General features: G+C 46.1%; 2 protein-coding genes across 4 annotated transcripts in view; both read right to left on the bottom strand.

Annotated features, from left to right (window-relative positions):
- The window catches only part of HS2ST1 (heparan sulfate 2-O-sulfotransferase 1), a 169,865-nt gene that overhangs the window by 17,591 nt on the left and 133,780 nt on the right, over nucleotides 1–18,494 (bottom strand). For all 3 annotated transcript variants that reach the window (XM_005298096.3, XM_005298095.4, XM_042840532.2), the window contains one exon: nucleotides 1,018–1,115. In XM_005298096.3, the coding sequence (XP_005298153.1) occupies nucleotides 1,018–1,115 (98 nt within the window). The remainder of the gene's footprint in view (nucleotides 1–1,017; nucleotides 1,116–18,494) is intronic.
- On the bottom strand, nucleotides 1,017–18,492 carry LOC135973005 (uncharacterized). Its single transcript, XM_065554189.1, has 2 exons — nucleotides 14,894–18,492; nucleotides 1,017–13,899 (listed from the first exon to the last, which is right to left on the bottom strand). Exons 1-2 carry the CDS (start codon nucleotides 15,468–15,470, stop codon nucleotides 13,424–13,426), a joined length of 1,053 nt encoding a protein of 350 aa, XP_065410261.1. The 5' UTR covers nucleotides 15,471–18,492; the 3' UTR covers nucleotides 1,017–13,423.

The following is an 18,494-nucleotide window of genomic DNA, read 5'->3' as shown; positions in this document are numbered from 1 at the left end:
ACCATAGTTAAATACCCACATAAAAGCAAAGCTGGGCTTATAGAGGAGAAAGAATAGAACTGTCATCTCTCCCACTTTTATGGTTTCATTGCCAGAAAGGAAAGGGGGGATAGAGGGGCTCAAAGCTTCTTCTTCCTCAGGTCCCACTGCCAGACTGGGGTACATGGGGCTTGCCCACATTACACAGAGTTTGCACTTGAGTACAAGTCCCCAAGTGGCCACCTGCTTTGCTTGTGATTAAATCCACCAAATTTAGGTATAATAGACTTGATAATAATGCTCCATGTCTTCACTCAGAACCTTTCAGTATATTTGTTTCCACTGACAGCAGTTAGCAACTTCTCTATCACTGAGTGTTAAAAGGATTTAAATGGAATTGTTGTACACGAATAAGTCATTTTCAAACTTACATTCCCTGGAGACTTCCTTAAAGTACATGGCTCTTGTATAAGAAACAAAAATGCTTGATCCACATGTACAGTTAATCCTTACCAAATTTAATTTCACCTTCTAACAACTAAGCTGCATTTATTATTGAGAGTTTGGCAAACAGCTTAGCAAAACAGCACCTCAAACCAAGCTACTTATATCATCATTTTCCCTCTGTATAAAACTCAAATAGCTTGAACAGGAGAACACTTAGTTCAGACAAACATGTACACTAAGATTTAGCCTGATTCAACAAGAAATTGTGGCTATTGAATCCGTAATACTGCAGTCTATAATGGAAATGCTGATTTTTAGTTATAGAATTGTTTGCACACTTCTATAACGTCTATTACAAAACAAATGTCTTTTAAACTTATTCCTTGGAAAACAGTTGCACGAATCTTTTAAAGTCAAATACCTTTGGAAGGTAAACTCACAAAGTACACATCAGTGAATTACATGCTGGTATACTCCAGATGCTCTCATTCTTTCTCAACATCTAACCCTCCAGCACACATTCACTTATTAAATATAGATTATAGTGATAATATACTTGATTATCAGCTTAAGCCAATTTTATCTCCCTACCAGCATTCTGAGCTGTGGCCACAGAAGAATGGAATTTGAAGCCAAAGTTTCTCTGGAGCACAGTCTGAGCCTCCAGCTGCTACACATTCATCAAAGGTCTGGAACAAAGACAAAGTTGCAAAGTGAGCTATAAACCACAGCCTTACATATCAAACATCTTACCATGGCTAGTTGTTAAATGTGCTGGGGATAGAGGAATACAAGATGTGGGGAAAAGAACAAAAAAAATTTTTTTTCAAGCTTTGTTTTCAAAATACCGTATAAAGAGAATCTATTGGTCTTAACATTTTGTGATTGAAATTAACGGACTACTTTAAGTCCTCTGCGGAAAAGCAAGACTATATATTAATATTACAGTTTTTCCTTATTAAAAAAAATCATAACAATGGTCCCAAATGCTGAAATAACATTACTGCAAAATGGAGTGGGGATTGGATCATAACTGTATAATACAGTGAATTTTTTGTTTTTATAAAAGATATGGTAAAATAGTGGTAGACTATTGAGCCTACCAACAAATTACTGGTATCTCTTTTCAAATCTGAGTCTATAAAAGACGGTTACTTACCTTTGTGTAACTGTTATTCTTCGAGATGTGTTGTTCACTTCCATTCCAATCAGGTGTGTGCGCGCTGCGTGCACAGTCGTCAGAAACTTTTTCCCTTAGCAGCTTCCGCCGGGTCAGCTAGGGAGCCCCTTGGAGTGGCGCCTTCATGGTGCTCAATATATGACCTTGCCGACCCGACCCCGCTTCAGTTCCTTCTTGCCGGCTACTCCGACAGAGGGGAAGGAGGGCAGGTATTGAAATGGACGTGAACAACACATTTCGAAGAACAACAGTTACAAGAAGGTGAATAACCGTCTTTTCTTCTTCGAGTGCTTGTTCATGTTGATTCCCAATCAGGTGTCCTCCCAAGCTCTCCCCCGGGGGAAGGGGCTGGAGTTAAGGAACCACTGACTGGAGCACCGCTCTACCGAGAGCTGCATTGTCTCTAGCATGCTGGGTGAGGGCATAGTGGGTGGTAAACGTGTGCACCGAAGACCAGGTTGCCGCTCTGCAGATCTCCTGGAATGGGCACCTGGGTCAGGAAAGCGGCGTCCGAGGCTTGAGCTCGTGTTGAGTGGGCCGTAACAGATGGGGTTGGGACCTTAGCAAGGTCGTAGCAGGTACGGATGCTGTCCGTGATCCAGGAAGAAACGTGTTGTGAGGAGACCGGAAGCCCCTTCATCTGGTCTGCCACTGCTACAAACAGTTGGTTCGACTTCCTGAAAGGCTTCGTGCGCTCAGTGTAGAATGCTAGCGCTCTACGCACACCTAGTGAGTGAAGCCTCTGCTCCTGTGCAGTAGCATGTGGCTTGGGATAGAAGATTGATACAAAAATGTCTTGGCCAATATGGAATTGGGATACCACCTTGCGCAGGAAGGCCGGGTGCGGCCTGAGCTGTACTTTGTCCTTATGGAAGACTGGGGGGCGGGGAGAGGGGTTGGAGGTTAATGCTTTTAAGTCTGACACCCTCCTGGCTGATGTGATGGCAACCAGGAATGCCACCTTCCACGAGAGGTGCAGAAGGGAGCATGTAGCCAGTGGTTCGAATGGGGCCCCTCCATTAACCTAGTGAGGACCAGATTGAGATCCCAAGCAGGTACCGGTGGTCGGGACTGTGAATATGGTCTTTCCATACCTTTCAGGAAACAGCCCACCATACGGTTGGCGAATACCGAGCGCCCCAACTCTCCCGGATGGAATGCCGAGACGGCCGTGAGGTGTACTCTGATGGATGATCCTGCCAAACCTTGCTGCTTCCGATGCAGTAACTACTTCAGGATGAACGGTACCGAGTCTTGAAGTGGAGGTATGCGACTCTGCTCACACCAGCACGAGAACCTTTTCCACTTAGCTAGGCAAGTGGCCCTGGTGGAAGGTTTCCTGCTACAAAGCAGCACCTCTCTCAACGTGCATTGGAGCTCCATTGAGTTTAACCATGGGTGGAGCGGTAGAGCGATCGGGGTGTCCACTGACAGCTCCAGAAGCGTGGTGTACCAATGCTGGTATGGCCACACAAGGGCCAGCAGAATTGCCTCCGCCTTGTCTCTGTGGAACTTGAGCAGTACCTTGTGGACGAGTGGTATCGGCAGGAAGGCATACATTTGATGGTCTCTCCACGGTAGCATGAACGCGTCCGAGATAAGAGCCAGGACTGTGCTTTTGGAAAGAGCAAAACAGTGGACACTTCCTGTTGCTCCTGGTGGCGAATAGGTCTACCCGGGGAAAAACCCACCTTTGGAAGATGGAATGTATGACGTCTGGACGGATGGACCACTTGTGGTCGCGGAACGACCTGTTGAGGTGGTCCGCAAGCTCGTTCCGTACTCCAGGGAGATAGTCCACTCCATTCACCTGGAGGCGTCCTGTACAAAAATCCCACAGCTGGAGAGCCTCCCAACAGAGAGGGGAAAAGTGGGCTCTGCCCTGTTTGTTCATGTAAAACATGGCCGCGGTGTTATCGGTCAGCACCGCCACACACTGACCTTGTAATCGGGTCCGCAAGGTCAGGCAAGCTAGTCTTACCACTCTGAGCTCCTTTATATTGATGTGGAGCAGGATCTAGGACTGCAACCACCGGCCCTATGTCTGTAGATCTCCCACGTGGGCCCCCCAACCCAGGTCTGACGCTCCCGTTACTAAGATCATGGACGGTTGAGGGATGCTGAATGGGATTGCTTCGCAGACCATGCGAGGGTCCAGCCACCAGCATAGGATATTTAAGACTTGCTCTAGCACTGTTACTACCAAGTCCGAACTGTCTCGAGATAAGCTGAGGTGAGCCATGCCTGGAGTGGTCTGAGCCTCAGCCTGGCATGCCTGCCCAAACAGGTGCATGCCACCATGTGTCCAAGGAGACTGAGGCATGTCCTCATGATTGTGATGGGGTATTGCTTGATAATCTGAATGATGCCTGTCAGTGCTTGATATCTGGACTCTGGCAGTATCGCTCTTCCCTGAACCAAGTCCAGCACCGCCCCAATGAATTCTATTTGTTGGGTCGGTGACAGCATCGACTTGTCCACACTGAGGAGGAGTCCTAGTCTCTGGAAGGTCTCTCTGACTAACTGGACTTGGGACTCCACTTGCTCCCTGGAGCGCCCCCGGAGCAGCCAGTCGTCGAGGTAGGGATAAACCTCTCTCTTGCGGAGAAAGGCCGCAACTACCAAAATGCACTTGGTGAACACCCGGGGGGGGGGGGGGGGAACCTTCGATGCACCGTGAACTGATAGTGTTTGTGGTCGACAACAAACCTCAGGAAACGTCTGTGGGCCAGCCAAACGGCTATATGGAAGTGCGTCTTTCATGTCGAGGGCAGCGTACCAGTCCCCTGGATCCAGGGAAGGGATAATGGTGCTCAGGGAGACCATGCGGAACTTCAACTTTACCATGAACTGACTGAGCCCTCGCAGATCTAAAATGGGTCTGAGATCCCTCCTTTGCCTTGGGGATTAGGAAATAGCGGGAGTAGAATCCCTTGCCCCATAGCTCCTGAGGAACCTCCTCCGCTGCCCCTATGGTGAGGAGCGATTGCACCTCCTGGATAAGGACTTGCTCATGAGAAGGGTCCCTGAAGAGGGATGGGGAAGGGGGTGGGAGGGAGGGGAGGAGCAGAATTGGAGAGAATATCCCACTTCTACCAGGCGAAGACCCCAGCGGTCCGATGTTATATGGGACCACACACGGTAGAAGTGGGATAGACAGTTCAGAAAGGTAAGGACTCAGGATAGTGGCGGGTATGTTGTCCTTGGGCGTCCCTTCAAAACCCTTGTTTGGGTCCCGATGGTGGCTTGGTCGGGCCCTGCCCCTAGCCTGAAGGCGGGTTAGAAGGTCTATGCCTATTGTTCCCTACAGCGGTATGTGACCTACGTTGGGCGAGGCTGATATTGTCTCTGCTGCTGCTGGGGTTGAGGCTTGAAAGGCTTTCTTTGGGTAGCAGGCGAGTTCATCCCCAGAGATTTCACCATTGAGGCTATGGAGCCTTGAGTCTGTCTGCTCTGAAAACAGTCCTGCGCCCTCAAAGGGAAGGTCAGGGTCTGTTGAACTTCCAGGGGAAGAGTGGAAGCTTGGAGCCATGCGGTCCTCCTCATGACCACTCCACTGGAGATGGTACGTGCCACAGAGACTGCCGAGTCAAGGGGGGCCTGTAGGGATGCCCTGGCCACCGACTTCCCCTCCTCGACCAGAGCTGAGAACTACGTCTTTGACTCTGCAGGGAGCAACTCTTTGTATTTGGACACAGAGTCCCAAGAGTTAAAGTTACATGCTGAGGATAGCCTGCTGGTTGGCTATCCTCAGCTGTAGGCCCCCTGCGGCATATACTTACCTGCCAAAGAGGTCTGTACATTTGGCCTCCTTAGCCTTGGGTGCGGCACCTGTTGCCCTTGGCACACCTTTTCATTCACTGCTGAGACTACCAGGGAGCAATGGTGTGGGTGGGAGAATAAAAAACTCATATCCTTTGGAGGCGACAAACTACTTCCTTTCCACTCCCCTGGCAGTGGGCAGAATGGAGTCTGCCACAGGGTCTTATTATTATTTTATTATTATTATAGGTAACACCACTCTGGAAGGACCCCTCTGGGGTGAGAATGTCCACCATTGTGTCCTCTGATTCGGTTACTTCCTCCACCTCTAGGGTCATGTTATGGGCAATGCGGCAGAGCAGGTCCTGGTGTGCCCTGTGGTCAATGGGTGGAGGACCTAAAGCTGATGCTCCTGTCACTGCTTCATCAGGCGAGGATGATGAGGAAGCACGTGGGAGCACAGGGGTCCTCACGGCTCTCTAGCTGCCCAGGTTGTTCCTGGGTTCTGTTAGACTTCTCCATTGGTCCAACCTGGTTGGATGCGTCCTGGGCTATGGCTGGTTCTGGAGCCAGTTCCGCTGACTCCCCTGTAGTATGAGGGGGTGGTCTGGAGAGGTTCGCTTCCATAACTCGAGGGGTAAGTCTATCCATCGGTGACCGGGAAGGGTGACGTCCTGAGGCCACTACCCTAGAAGCCATCGAAGGGGTACCCTGGGCCTGATGGTAAGCCCAGGGGGTCCAGAAGGGCCATTTTGTGTGTGTGGGGAGGGGGTTGGGGGGGGAAGGCCACTGCGGCTGCCAGGCCACTTATACGTCTCTTTGGTGCTTAGTGGACCTATGTCTACTGTGCCTTGAGTTGGCCTCCAAGTCTGAAGACCCCGAGGGCTATGACCACGGCGGTGCCGACAATCCCTGCACTGGCAGTCAGTGCCGTGAAGAGGAGGTCAGGGAACGGTGCTGTGACGATCGCGTTGAAGGTCGGTGCTGGCTATCCCGCGACAGAGACTGGTGCCAGGGAACGACGGCTATGCTTCGGGACCATGTGTCGGTGCTGGCCCTGTGAGGGTGTTCTAGATCAGTGCCGACTCCTCAGTGCCGGAGATATATCTCGTCGTGCTCCCAGTGCCATGCGATCTTGTACCGAGGCCAGTGCGTGTTGCGGCGATGGGGATCTGGAATGGTGCCGGGAACAGTGCCAGTCCGGTGATGAAGAGAGCCTCATCATCGCGGCCTTGTCTCTAGATGGTACCCGTCTAGGCGGTGCTGGAGGCTTCTCTTTAACAGCCGGTGGCTGAGGCGCAGTTATTTCAGTGAGCTCCTTAGCAGCTTCAAAAGTGTCCAGAGTGGAGGGGGGCTCCAACACCTCCGCCAGGCACTGCCCCGCTGGATAGTCACTAAGTGCTGGGCTCAACAGTGCTGTCTGGGGTGCTGGAATCAACGGCACAAGCTCTTGGTGCTTGGGAGCTGAGTCTTTCCTCTGGAGCAGCAAAGCCTCCCCTGATGGTGTCACAGTTCTCTGAAGAGAGCGCCCTCCGTCCACCTTCTTATGGCACTTGTGGGGCACTGGAGACGTGGAACAGTGCCAGGGCACTGCTTCTTGCTGTGGTGCCAGGGATCTTCGGTGCCGAGGGGCTCTCGCACCAGAGTCCTTCCTTGGCACTGTTTCATGGATTGTTGGATGGAGTGCAGCTTCCAACAGTAACTGTTTTAAACAGAAGTCATGCTCCTTTCTAGTTCTAGGCTTGAAAGCCTTACAAATCTTGCAGCGCTCAGACTGATGCGCCTCTTCTAGACACCTCAGGCACAAGTTGTGGGGATCACTATTAAGCATAGGCTTTCGGCATATGCTGCAAGACAAACCCTTGGACCTGAGGCATGCCCCGAAGCCCAAGGCGGGATGAGGGGAGAGAAATGATCCCATGCACCAATTTCTATATTAACTAGAAACAATAATACACTAACTACTAAAACAGGGTTCTCAAACTGGGGGTCGGGACCCATCAGGGGGTTGCGAGGTTATTACATGGGGGGGGTCGTGAGCGGTCCGCCTCCACCCCAAACCCCAATTTGCCTCCAGCATTTATAATGGTGTTAAATATATAAAAACATGTTTTTAATGTATAAGGGGGGGGTCACACTCAGAGGCTTGCTGTGTGAAAAGGGTCACCAGTACAAAAGCCTGAGAACCCCTGTACTAAAACAAGAAACTGGGTAGAACTAGGTATTAGGCTAAGGGAATACTTGCAAACAAGTGAAACGCAGTTCCAATGTCACCACGGACGGTAAGAAGGAACTGAAGGGGGGTCGGGTGGGTCATATATTGAGCGCCATGAAGGCGCCACTCCAGGAGGCTCCCCAGCTGACCCGACGGGAGCTGCTCAGGGAAAAATTTCCAATGACCGTGCACGCAGTGCGCGCACACCTGATTGGAATCGATGTGAACAAGCACTCGAAGAAGAACTTAAAATACTATGGCTCCAAGTTAGGGTAGACATGAAAGTAAGTTACTACATCCAACTTCACTTTGAAGAAAACAAAACTAGACACACGACATCATTCTGCACACATGGATACCTGCAGTGAAGCATAGTGTTTCAAGCTTATAATGCCAGTTACAATAAAAGTTCTATTAACATTGGAGGGAAATTAGTATTAAAAACATGCTATCCATACAGTAGTCAGAAACTCAAGTATTTATGATTTCTCCAAGCCAGGTATAGGATACATGTTTAGAGTACAGTACTGTTTTTATTCTGTGGAAGTATATTATAGTTTGAAGACGGCTTTTTACAATATTTCTTGTGTTCTGTGCAATTAAAAACATTACTGTTTTGATAAGTTCATCAAACCTATAAAGTGAAAATAAATTGGGGGAAAAGATTTTAAAAAAATATAAGACTTGCATTTGTTTAATTTTAACTGACTATAGACCCAGTAAGATTTAGGACTCTACTGCTCTTGTAACTTTTGTTAGGAATCCAACCCAAGATGCAGACACTTATAAGCAGATTGCTTGAAATTGCTTCAGTTTGGCAAAATCATGCATTTCCAAATAAAGCTTTGCCCATACTTCAGTAAAATATATTTGAGCATTTTCCATAGTGCAGAACTTTAAGGTGTTCACAATTCAGCACTGATAACAATGTGGCATCTCACTGAAATGATGCTTTTCTGAAAGATAAACACGTTTTAACCTGAGTCACAAAACAATTTAAGAATCTGCCCAGCTCAGAGTGAGGCGGTTAGCATCTTAAAAGTTGCCAGAGAGAAAGATTTATGCTTGAAATGACAGAGGAAAAAGATCATTTTCTTTTTTCCTCTTTCATGAGTGCTATTTATCCACTCTAAGTATTTATACAGCATCAATCAACATATCTAAGCATTGACCTGTCCTGGGCACATTTCCCGACCTGTGCAGACATATGCCAAATATGAGTTGGAATTTATCAGCCGATAAGATTTCTCCATCACCACAGGTCACTTTGTAGTTAAAGCTAAAAACAGCTAAATAATTTCCTAAATAAAACAAAATGAAGACATCCACATCCCATTCTCTCCTCCACCTACATCTTGACAGCTATATCAACAGAAATTCTAACATAGAAACTTTTGTACTTAAGAGATTCTGTTCTCATAGCCAAGGTATTCATTTTACTCTGGGATGTTCAACAGAAAGATAATAGTTCTTCCCTGTCCATGTAGCAAAATAAGAATGCCACTCAAATTACTGTACACTGTAAGTCCTCTATACTAGCTGAACCTCTATTAGAATTCCCTTAAACCATGATGGGATATCAGTAAGAGGAACTGCCATGCAAAACTCTTTTCTATTTTGGAAAATGGATAATGATGAACTGCATCTGCATACGCATAATGGTGATGGTTGTAAGGTACATTGAGACTAATTAAGGATATAACCAGCTTCCATTATAATGGTTATTTCTGTCCCTCAATAATTTTAGTTTGGAATTAGATTACATTTGTTTACCAAAACAATGGCACTATTTTATCAAAAAGTTCACATTGTTGTTCCTTGATAATAATATTTTGTATGTTGTTTAATAAGAAAAGCATAGAACATAATCAGCTTATAATTACATTAGACATACACGTGGACCTACATTTGAGGCTGGTCAACATGTACGTAATTATAGGCGTCTTTTAGAAGGGTTTGTGCTTTCTGTGAGTTTACTGATAAAAGAGCAGTATTTATTTTGGGTTAGAGTTAAGGCTGTACTGTAATGAATACGCATTTGGAACTTGGTAAGAATTATTATTACTAGAAAGCCTGTGCTGTCACATGGGGGTAATTTGTAAAGTCATGTGTGTAAGAAAAGCCAAATATGGCTGAGAACTTAAGTTGGGTGGTAACAGACTGTGAAATCCAGTGATGACTAAACCCGGTAATATTTTGAACATGATTGTGGATATTTCTATTGCTTTCGACTCAACAAACATTCTAGGCTTCAGAGTGACAAGCTTAGAAGCTCATTATACAGATGTAGGCCGGGTAAAGTTATATCATCCTTAACTAGTTGCTTATTTACTTAACAATTTTTAAGGAACGTGATTGATAAGAGAAAAACTTAACTCTTAGCAATCTTAACTGGTTTTCTAAATGTAAGTTTTTGATTTTGGATTGTATCAAGAAAAATCATATCAAATAAGCAGCTAAACTGTCTTGCTGAAAGAAACATGCAGAAGATGCTATAGTACTGTTAATGCTTAAATTAGTGGCTCTTTGGAAGTTATCTAAAATCATATGTACAATGACACATTTCAGATGGGATTCAGAGATATATAGTAAATGATTATGGTGATGGATACTCTGAATTTCATATCTGATGCAAGTAAAATTGTCATCCTTTTGTTAAGTAAAGTTTCCTCAAAACACTTTGAAAAGGTTGCATGGGCAGCATTATAATCTGAATTATTACAAACAGTGAAAGAAATTAAAGCTTGGTGACAAAATTTTATCTGGGTAGAATAGGGTGCTTGTGGGACAACTCAAACGTGTATGGCAAAACCAGTAATATCTAAAATCAAAATACATTTATGTTAGCTAAAGTGACATGATAAAAGATTGAAAACAAGAGCCTGAAGTACATGAACAGAGAATTATTAAGTAACGCATTAGGAAGGTTTAAATTGAAACTAATGATAATAGCTCTAATCTCTGAAGGAAGTTATTTAAAGTGCATTCTATTCTGAAAAGAGATTCCATAGAAGTGGCATTGTGGGTTTTTGGCTTATTGGTACTTAATAAATGCACACCAGATGTGTTCAGATTACAAATTACACCTAAAATGGTGTTTTTATTTTTTAATTAACTTCCAGTCCAGTAAACTTATCCTGAAATCAGAGTTAGTTCTCTTTATCTCAGACATCTCCACCAGTTAAAAGTTCTGCAGGTCAAATTATGACTCCAATGACACTGTAACCTCACTACCTTCAATAGCTTTGCATAAGGGAATTAGAAGTAAACAACCCACACATATAATAGAATAGAATTCAGTCCATTCACTCTTGGCTGTGCTGAGTCTGCACTGCTAACAGAATTTACACCTCCACAAAACATTAGGGCAGGGAGTTTTCAATGAACTTTAGACTCTTCAGTTGTAAGGAAGATTTATTGTTATCCCAAGTCTATCTTAGGGTATGTCTACACTAAGAGAGTAGTTCGATTTTACTTAAATCGAATTTTTGGAATCGATATTGCAAAGTCGAACGTGTGTGTCCACACTAAGGACAGTAATTCGACTTTGTGAGTCCACAGTAACGGGGAAAGCGTCGACATTGGAAGCGGTGCACTGTGGGCAGCTATCCCACAGTTCCCGCAGTCCCCGCTGCCCATTGGAATTCTGGGTGGAGCCGCCAATGCCTTCTGGGTAAAAAAAATGTGTCGAGGGTGCTTTTGGGTAACTGTCGTCATCCGTCCATCACTACTGCCCTCCCTCCCTGAAAGCGCCAGCGGGAAATCAGTTCGCGCACTTTTCTAGTCAGTGACAGTGCGGACGCCACAGCACTGCGAGCATGGAGCCCGCTGCGACCATCGCTGCAGTTGTGGCCGTTCTCAACGCCTCGCAGCTTATCATCCACCTTTCCCTGAGGCAGATGCAGATAAGTCAGGCGAGGAGGCTACGGCACCGCGGTGAGGGCCTGAAGTCTGAGAGTAGCACAGACCTCTCAGAAAGCACGGGACCCAGCGCCGGGGACATCACGGTGGCAATGGGTCATGTTGATGCCGTGGAACGGCGATTCTGGGCCCGGGAAACAAGCACGGACTGGTGGGACCGCATAGTGCTGCAGGTCTGGGATGAATCCCAGTGGCTGCGAAACTTTCGCATGCGGAAGGTAACTTTCCTTGAACTTTGTGAGTTGCTGTCCCCTGCCCTGAAGCGCAATGACACCCGGATGCGAGCAGCCCTGACTGTCCAGAAGCGAGTGGCCATAGCCCTCTGGAAGCTTGCAACGCCAGACAGCTACCGGTCAGTCGCGAACCACTTTGGCGTAGGCAAATCTACCGTGGGGGTTGTTGTGATGCAAGTAGCCAAGGCAATCATTGATGTACTGCTGTCAAAGGTAGTGACCTTGGGAAACATGGAGGCGATCATAGATGGCTTCGCAGTGATGGGATTCCCAAACTGCGGTGGGGCCATAGATGGAACTCACATCCCTATCCTGGCACCGGACCACCAGGCCAGCCAGTACATTAACAGAAAGGGATACTTTTCCATGGTGCTGCAAGCACTGGTGGACCACAGGGGACGTTTTACGAACATCTACGTCGGATGGCCGGGCAAGGTTCATGACGCTCGTGTTTTCAGGAACTCTGGTCTGTTTAGACGGCTGCAGCAAGGTATTTACTTCCTGGACCACAAAATAACTGTTGGGGATGTGGAGATGCCTATAGTCATCCTCGGGGACCCAGCCTACCCACTAATGCCCTGGCTCATGAAGCCCTATACTGGCGCCCTGGACAGTGAAAAAGAACTCTTCAACTACCGGCTGAGCAAGTGCAGAATGGTGGTGGAGTGTGCTTTTGGCCGTCTCAAGGGGAGATGGAGAAGCTTACTGACTCGCTGTGATCTCAGCGAAACCAATATCCCCATTGTTATAGCAGCTTGCTGTGTGCTCCACAATCTCTGTGAGAGCAAGGGGGAGACCTTTATGGCGGGGTGGGAGGTTGAGGCAAATAGCCTGGCTTCTGATTACACCCAGCCAGACAGCCGGGCGATTAGAAGAGACCAGCGGGACGCGCTGTGCATCCGGGAGGCTTTGAAAGCTAGGTTCCTGACTGAGCAGGGTAACCTGTGACTTTTAAGTTAGTGTACAGAGAAGCTGAACCTGCCCCCGTTTCTTTACCCAGTTAATGTTGACTATCCTCTCCAGTTACATACCCCCTTCACCCCCTTCCAACACACGTTTAGAAATAAAATCACTTCTACTTTGTTAATGAACACCGTTGTCTTTATTACTGCTTTTGTGGGAATGTTTTAAAACTGGGACGCAGACTGTGGTGGGGAGCGGGTGTAGTGTACTGACGCAAATGAAACTTCTAAACTCCAGGATTGACAGGCTCCGCTGTGGTGGACTGGTTGTTTCAACGGAGCCTGTCACCCCTCCTGATCGGGACTGTGTGTATGGGGGGGCGATGTGACTTTGTGGCAGGGGGAGGACGGTTACAGATCCCCTGCTGCGTGGCTCTGTGATCCAGAATAAGGACCGCCGCTTAAGATCTGTAACTGCCCTCCCCCGCCACAAAGTCACAGAGCAACCCACCCCCCACCACAGAACATGAAAACCACCTCCCAGACTGACCAGGGTAACTAGTCACTGCACTGTGTATGTGCCCTGCTGTTGGACCTGCCCCCGCCTATGTACCCTGCCAAAGGTGACTGTCCTGTCCAATTACCAACCCCCTCCCCCCCTCCTCCAAGAGAACATGATGGAAACAGTAATTAACAGAAACGTATTTTTTATTAGCAACTACACATGGAACTGGGAGGTGAAACTTGGACGGGGGCTTGTGTGAGGCAGGAAGGAAAGAACTTGTCAAATTTTGGGGAATGAGAGCCTTCTACTACTAGAGCTCTCTGCAGGGGTGGAGTGAGAGTTAGCACGGACTCTGCCGCCCCTCCTTCTTTGCACTTTCGGTGAGGGGGGTATGGGACTTGGTGGCGGGGGAGGGCGGTTACAGATAGACTGCAGCGGGGCTCTGTCCTCCTGCCTCCGTTCCTGCAGAACATCCACAAGGCGCCGGAGCGTGTCCGTTTGCTCCCTCAGTAGTCCAAGCAGCGTTTGAGTCGCCTGCTGGTCTTCCTGCCGCCACCTCTCCTCCCGATCCATGTTTGCTTGGTGCATTTGGGACAAGTTCTCCCGCCACTGGGTCTGCTGTGCTGCCTGGGCTCGGGAGCAGGCCATAAGCTCCGAGAACATGTCCTCCCGTGTCCTCTTCTTCCTACGCCTAATCTGCGCTAGCCTCTGGGAGTGTGATGCCAGGCTAAGTTGTGAGACAGTCGCAGATGTGGCTGTGGGAATGGGAAAAAGGGAGTGAATTCCTCAGAAAGATAAATGTAGTTGTGAACAAAGAACATAGTCTTTCTCTGTGAACAAGACCATGCACAGCACCTATCACATGCGCACTCAGCACAAGGTTGAATTCTCGGCCTTCGCATTCAGTGCCTGGGGTCTTGCACAGCAGATTTGAGAAGCGAGGCAGGACACCGGAATTTCTGTAGCAGGCAGACATGGTAAGCCGTAGACTTGTGGCAGCTTAAAACTTTAATATTAGCACTGGCCTCATTTCACATTGAAAGCAATGTCAGTCCCTGCTGCCAGCAATCCGGCAAGCAGGAACTCTGCCCCTGTCCCACCCCCTCGCGGCTGTCCCCGGGAACGATCCCTGTAGGCTGCCCCTCTCCCGCCTCCACCGTGTGGCCGCAAACCAGCGGTTACAGTTCTGTAAAGGAACGGGCAAGCAGTCCCAACAGTAACATTCCCCTACCTAATTCAAAGCAGGTCACCATGAGTGACATCACCCTCATGAGGATCTCAGACAGCGAGAAAGAAATAATGCTTCGGGAAAGCCTCCAAAGACCAGGGCCGTATGCCGCCCTGCTGTGCAGAGCAATGATCCCTGAGTACTTGATTGTCTCGTGGCGTGGCAACGTGTCATACTACGGAGGACCCAATAAGGCCGCTCTCCCCAGGAACCTGATGCAACGGCTTTCCAATTACCTCCAGGAGAGCTTCCTCGAGATGTCCCAGGAGGATTTCTGCTCTATCCCCGGACATATAGACCGCATTTTACTCTAGCTGCACTGGCAGTGACTAAACAGTAGAGCGGCTTGGGCAGAACAATCATGCTAAACCGGACATTGTTAGATTTTTTTTCAATAGTTGCACTGCCCAGGACTGAAACGTTAAGCGCCTAGGGCAAACTAATCATGAGGAACCCATTGTTGTTATTGTTAATATTCCTGTTCTGTTAAAAATAAATGTTTAGATGTTTAAAACACTTACTGGCTGATCCTTCCCCAGATTCTGTGTCCGGGTTAACGGCTGGGGACGGTTGGTAGGGGATCTCAGTAAGGGTGATGAAGAGATCCTGGCTGTCGGGGAAATCAGCGTTGTAAGCGCTGTCGACTGCCTCGTCCTCCTCATCTCCTTCCTCATCTTCCCCGTCCGCCAACATGTCCGAGGAACCGGCCGTGGACAATATCCCATCCTCAGAGTCCACGGTCAGTGGTGGGGTAGTGGTGGCGGCCGCACCTAGGATGGAATGCAGTGCCTCGTAGAAACGGGATGTCTGGGGATGGGATCCGGAGCGTCCGTTTGCCTCTTTGGTCTTCTGGTAGCCTTGTCTCAGCTCCTTGATTTTCATGCGGCACTGCGTTGCATCCCGGCTGTATCCTCTCTCTGACATGTCTTTAGAGATCTTCTCGTAGATCTTTGCATTCCGTTTCTTGGAGCGCAGCTCGGAAAGCACGGACTCATCGCCCCACACAGTGATCAGATCCAAGACTTCCCGATCAGTCCATGCTGGGGCCCTCTTTCTATTCTGAGATTGCACAGCCATCACTGCTGGAGAGCTCTGCATCGTTGCCAGTGCTGCTGAGCTCGCCACGATGTCCAGACAGGAAATGAGATTCAAACTGCCCAGACAGAAAAAGGAATTCAAATTCAAATTTTCCCGGGGCTTTTCCTGTGTGGCTGGTCAGAGCATCCGAGCTCGGACTGCTGTCCAGAGAGTCAACAGAGTGGTGCACTGTGGGATAGCTCCCGGAGCTATTAGCGTCGATTTCCATCCACACCTAGCCTAATTCGACATGGCCATGTCAAATTTAGCGCTACTCCCCTGGTCGGGGAGGAGTACAGAAGTCGAATTAAAGAGACCTCTATGTCGAACTAAATAGCTTCGCGGTGTGGACGGGTGCAGGGTTAATTCGATGTAACGGCGATAACTTCGACATAAACACCTAGTGTAGACCAGGCCTTAGAGCTTTACTCTCCATGTCCAACTAATATATGCTTCACTAATATACGTATACTCTTTGTTTAATCTGAGTTCAATTGAATCAAAAATACATGTATGAGAAGTTTTATAAAGTGGACATTTTTCTAGGTGGTCTTAAATAATGTTTTAAAAGTGAAAGTCTTCATGGAGTTATGTAAGAATATAAGACTGGCCACAGTGGGTCAGACCAAAAGGTCCATCTAGCTCAGTACCCTGTCCTTCTGAAAGTGGTCAATGCCAGGTGCTTCAGAGGGAATGAACAGAACAGGCAATCATCAAGTGATCCATCCTGCTGTCCACTCTCAGCTTCTGGCAATCAGACAAATCTATCCAGTCAATATTAATTTTTTTTACTGCAAACGCAAGAGAGAGGAAAAAAATTGAGCCAATTTAATGCCTTAACTGATGTGATTTTTTTTAAAGCAACCTTAAGATATCAAAGTATTCCTTTCATATCCAGGGTCTGATAGAAGACAAAACGGTATACTGTAAGTGGAACAGTTTTATTATACAATACTAGTTTTAATTCTGTCAGATAAATATTGAATTATTGTTATTTCACTGGACATGTAATTTGCCAAATGACTTTTTTTTTAAAACCATTTCCAATCATTGTTTGAGGTTGAAAATAAAGAAAACCCTGGATCTAATGTCTTCCTATATCACTTCAGGACAGATCATAGCAGAGAATGCACAGAGGTGAACTTAGTGCCCACAATCTGTATAAGGTGATGATTTAGTACTTTTTAACTATCAGTGGAGTAAAAGCAGCTATACACAAAGGAACAGAGTAGGTTATAAAGTCAAGACCTATACTCCCCCTCCTTTTAAAAAAAAAATCTGATATATATCATACCATCACTATAGCAAGTCTACAAAGGACACATTTTAAATTCTTATTTTCAGATACTGTTCTGCTTGAAGTTTTCATACTTATTCTTTAACCTAGAAAAGATTTTCCCTAAGGAAAGCTTACAGGAAATTCATTAGGCATATTTTGAGTTGGTTAAATGTTAAAAATGCTTTTCAACAGTAAAAGCACCTGAACAGTTGCTTGTACTCAGGAACACAAGCAATCTTCAAGTTATCTTCAAACTTAGCACATATGTTGTTACAATCAAGGCTTTGCAATATTTGAAGGTAACAAACTTGAAATAAAGTTCAGAATGTTCGAAAGCTTACAGGTAAAAACCCCACACTTAAAACACAAATGTCTTTATTTGCAGAACCCTCTCTCTACTCACATGGTAGAGTCTGGTGAGTGGAGGTGGGATGCAGGGGCAGCAGATGGAGCCAAAACCTTAGTAACAGAGGCAGAGCTACTTCTAACTAAGGAAGCAAGGAGGAGCAGCGGCTTCCAGATTAGTGGTCTTGCCAAAAAAATAAAAAAAGCTAATTTTAAAAAGTAAAAACTTACTTACTATGTCATTGTTTCTTTGCATTTGGCTCAGCTTGCATAATGAAAATAATCTATTTGGTTTGATTTTTGTTTAGTCAGTTTCACTTTCAGTTTTCCAAGGTATTAGCATAACGGTGCACTATTTAGATTGCAAACATTGCAGAAAAAGTTTTTTTTTGTTTAAAAATCCTGTGTTTCCACTGAAATTGAAAAAAAAAAAAATGGAAAAATTTCAGTTCTTAAGTTTTGAAAAAGCTTGCTTTTACAAAACTTATATTTTGGGTCAAATTCAACCTCTTTAAAAACTGTGCATTCAGCAAATATATTGCATTACTTTGCTTACTTATATGCAAGTACGATCCAAATTGAGGCATTCCAACGGTATATATATTATAGTAGATATATAAATGCATCCTGGGATAAATAAATTATGGAATTAACAGGAAGCTGTAACCATGCTTGAGCAAGTGAGGTTTTGCTGTTTGAATATGCTAAATTAGGTCAGTCAAGTTCAGCTCTAAAGAAGGGTGGGAAAGTGCAGAACATGTATCTCTTGAACACCACAATTTTCAAATAGTGCACCTTGCATATGTTAAAGTCCTATTACAATATTAAGTGTTCAAAATCAACAGTATGATAGCATGTTCTGTTAGCAGGATAGCTTTTGAGTGCAGGTTCAGTTCAGCTTCTTACTGGAATGGATTTCTGGATGCCTCTCATAGAATAGTCTTTTCATTTGATGCTTACAGCCTTGAATATTTACAACAATGACATCTGGGCTGAGATTTTTCAGACTTTTTAGCCCTAAATTAATTTGTTTGCAAAGTTTCAAGAAAATTCTTTCAGTTGTTTTTCTCAGAATTAGTCATTCAAATAAACAGTTGTTGACAAGAGGTCAGAATCTTGGATTTGCACTTCTTCAAAGGTCTAACAGCATATGGAGTTGTACACCTTGGTTCAAAACCAACATGAAGTGGAGCATGCCCCCTACCAAAATCACCAGCATCACCATTGTTGATCCAAGAACAGCTCTGATTTTCAAACTTCACACAAATTCAATGGTGTAATTTCAACCTTAAACCCACTAATATTTTGGAAACTTTTTTTTTTTTAAAAAGGAATATGGCTTTTGCCAAACCATATTTTAAAGCTGTTTTAAGATCAACTTTAGTACGAATAAAATATGAAAGCAGAATCTAAAGCTTAGG

The sequence above is a fragment of the Chrysemys picta genome, chromosome 8 (assembly GCF_011386835.1).
Source record: "Chrysemys picta bellii isolate R12L10 chromosome 8, ASM1138683v2, whole genome shotgun sequence".
Classification (NCBI taxonomy): domain Eukaryota; kingdom Metazoa; phylum Chordata; order Testudines; family Emydidae; genus Chrysemys; species Chrysemys picta.
The sequence above is the reverse complement of the archived record's forward strand: the minus strand, read 5'-3'. Positions and strand labels throughout refer to the sequence as shown.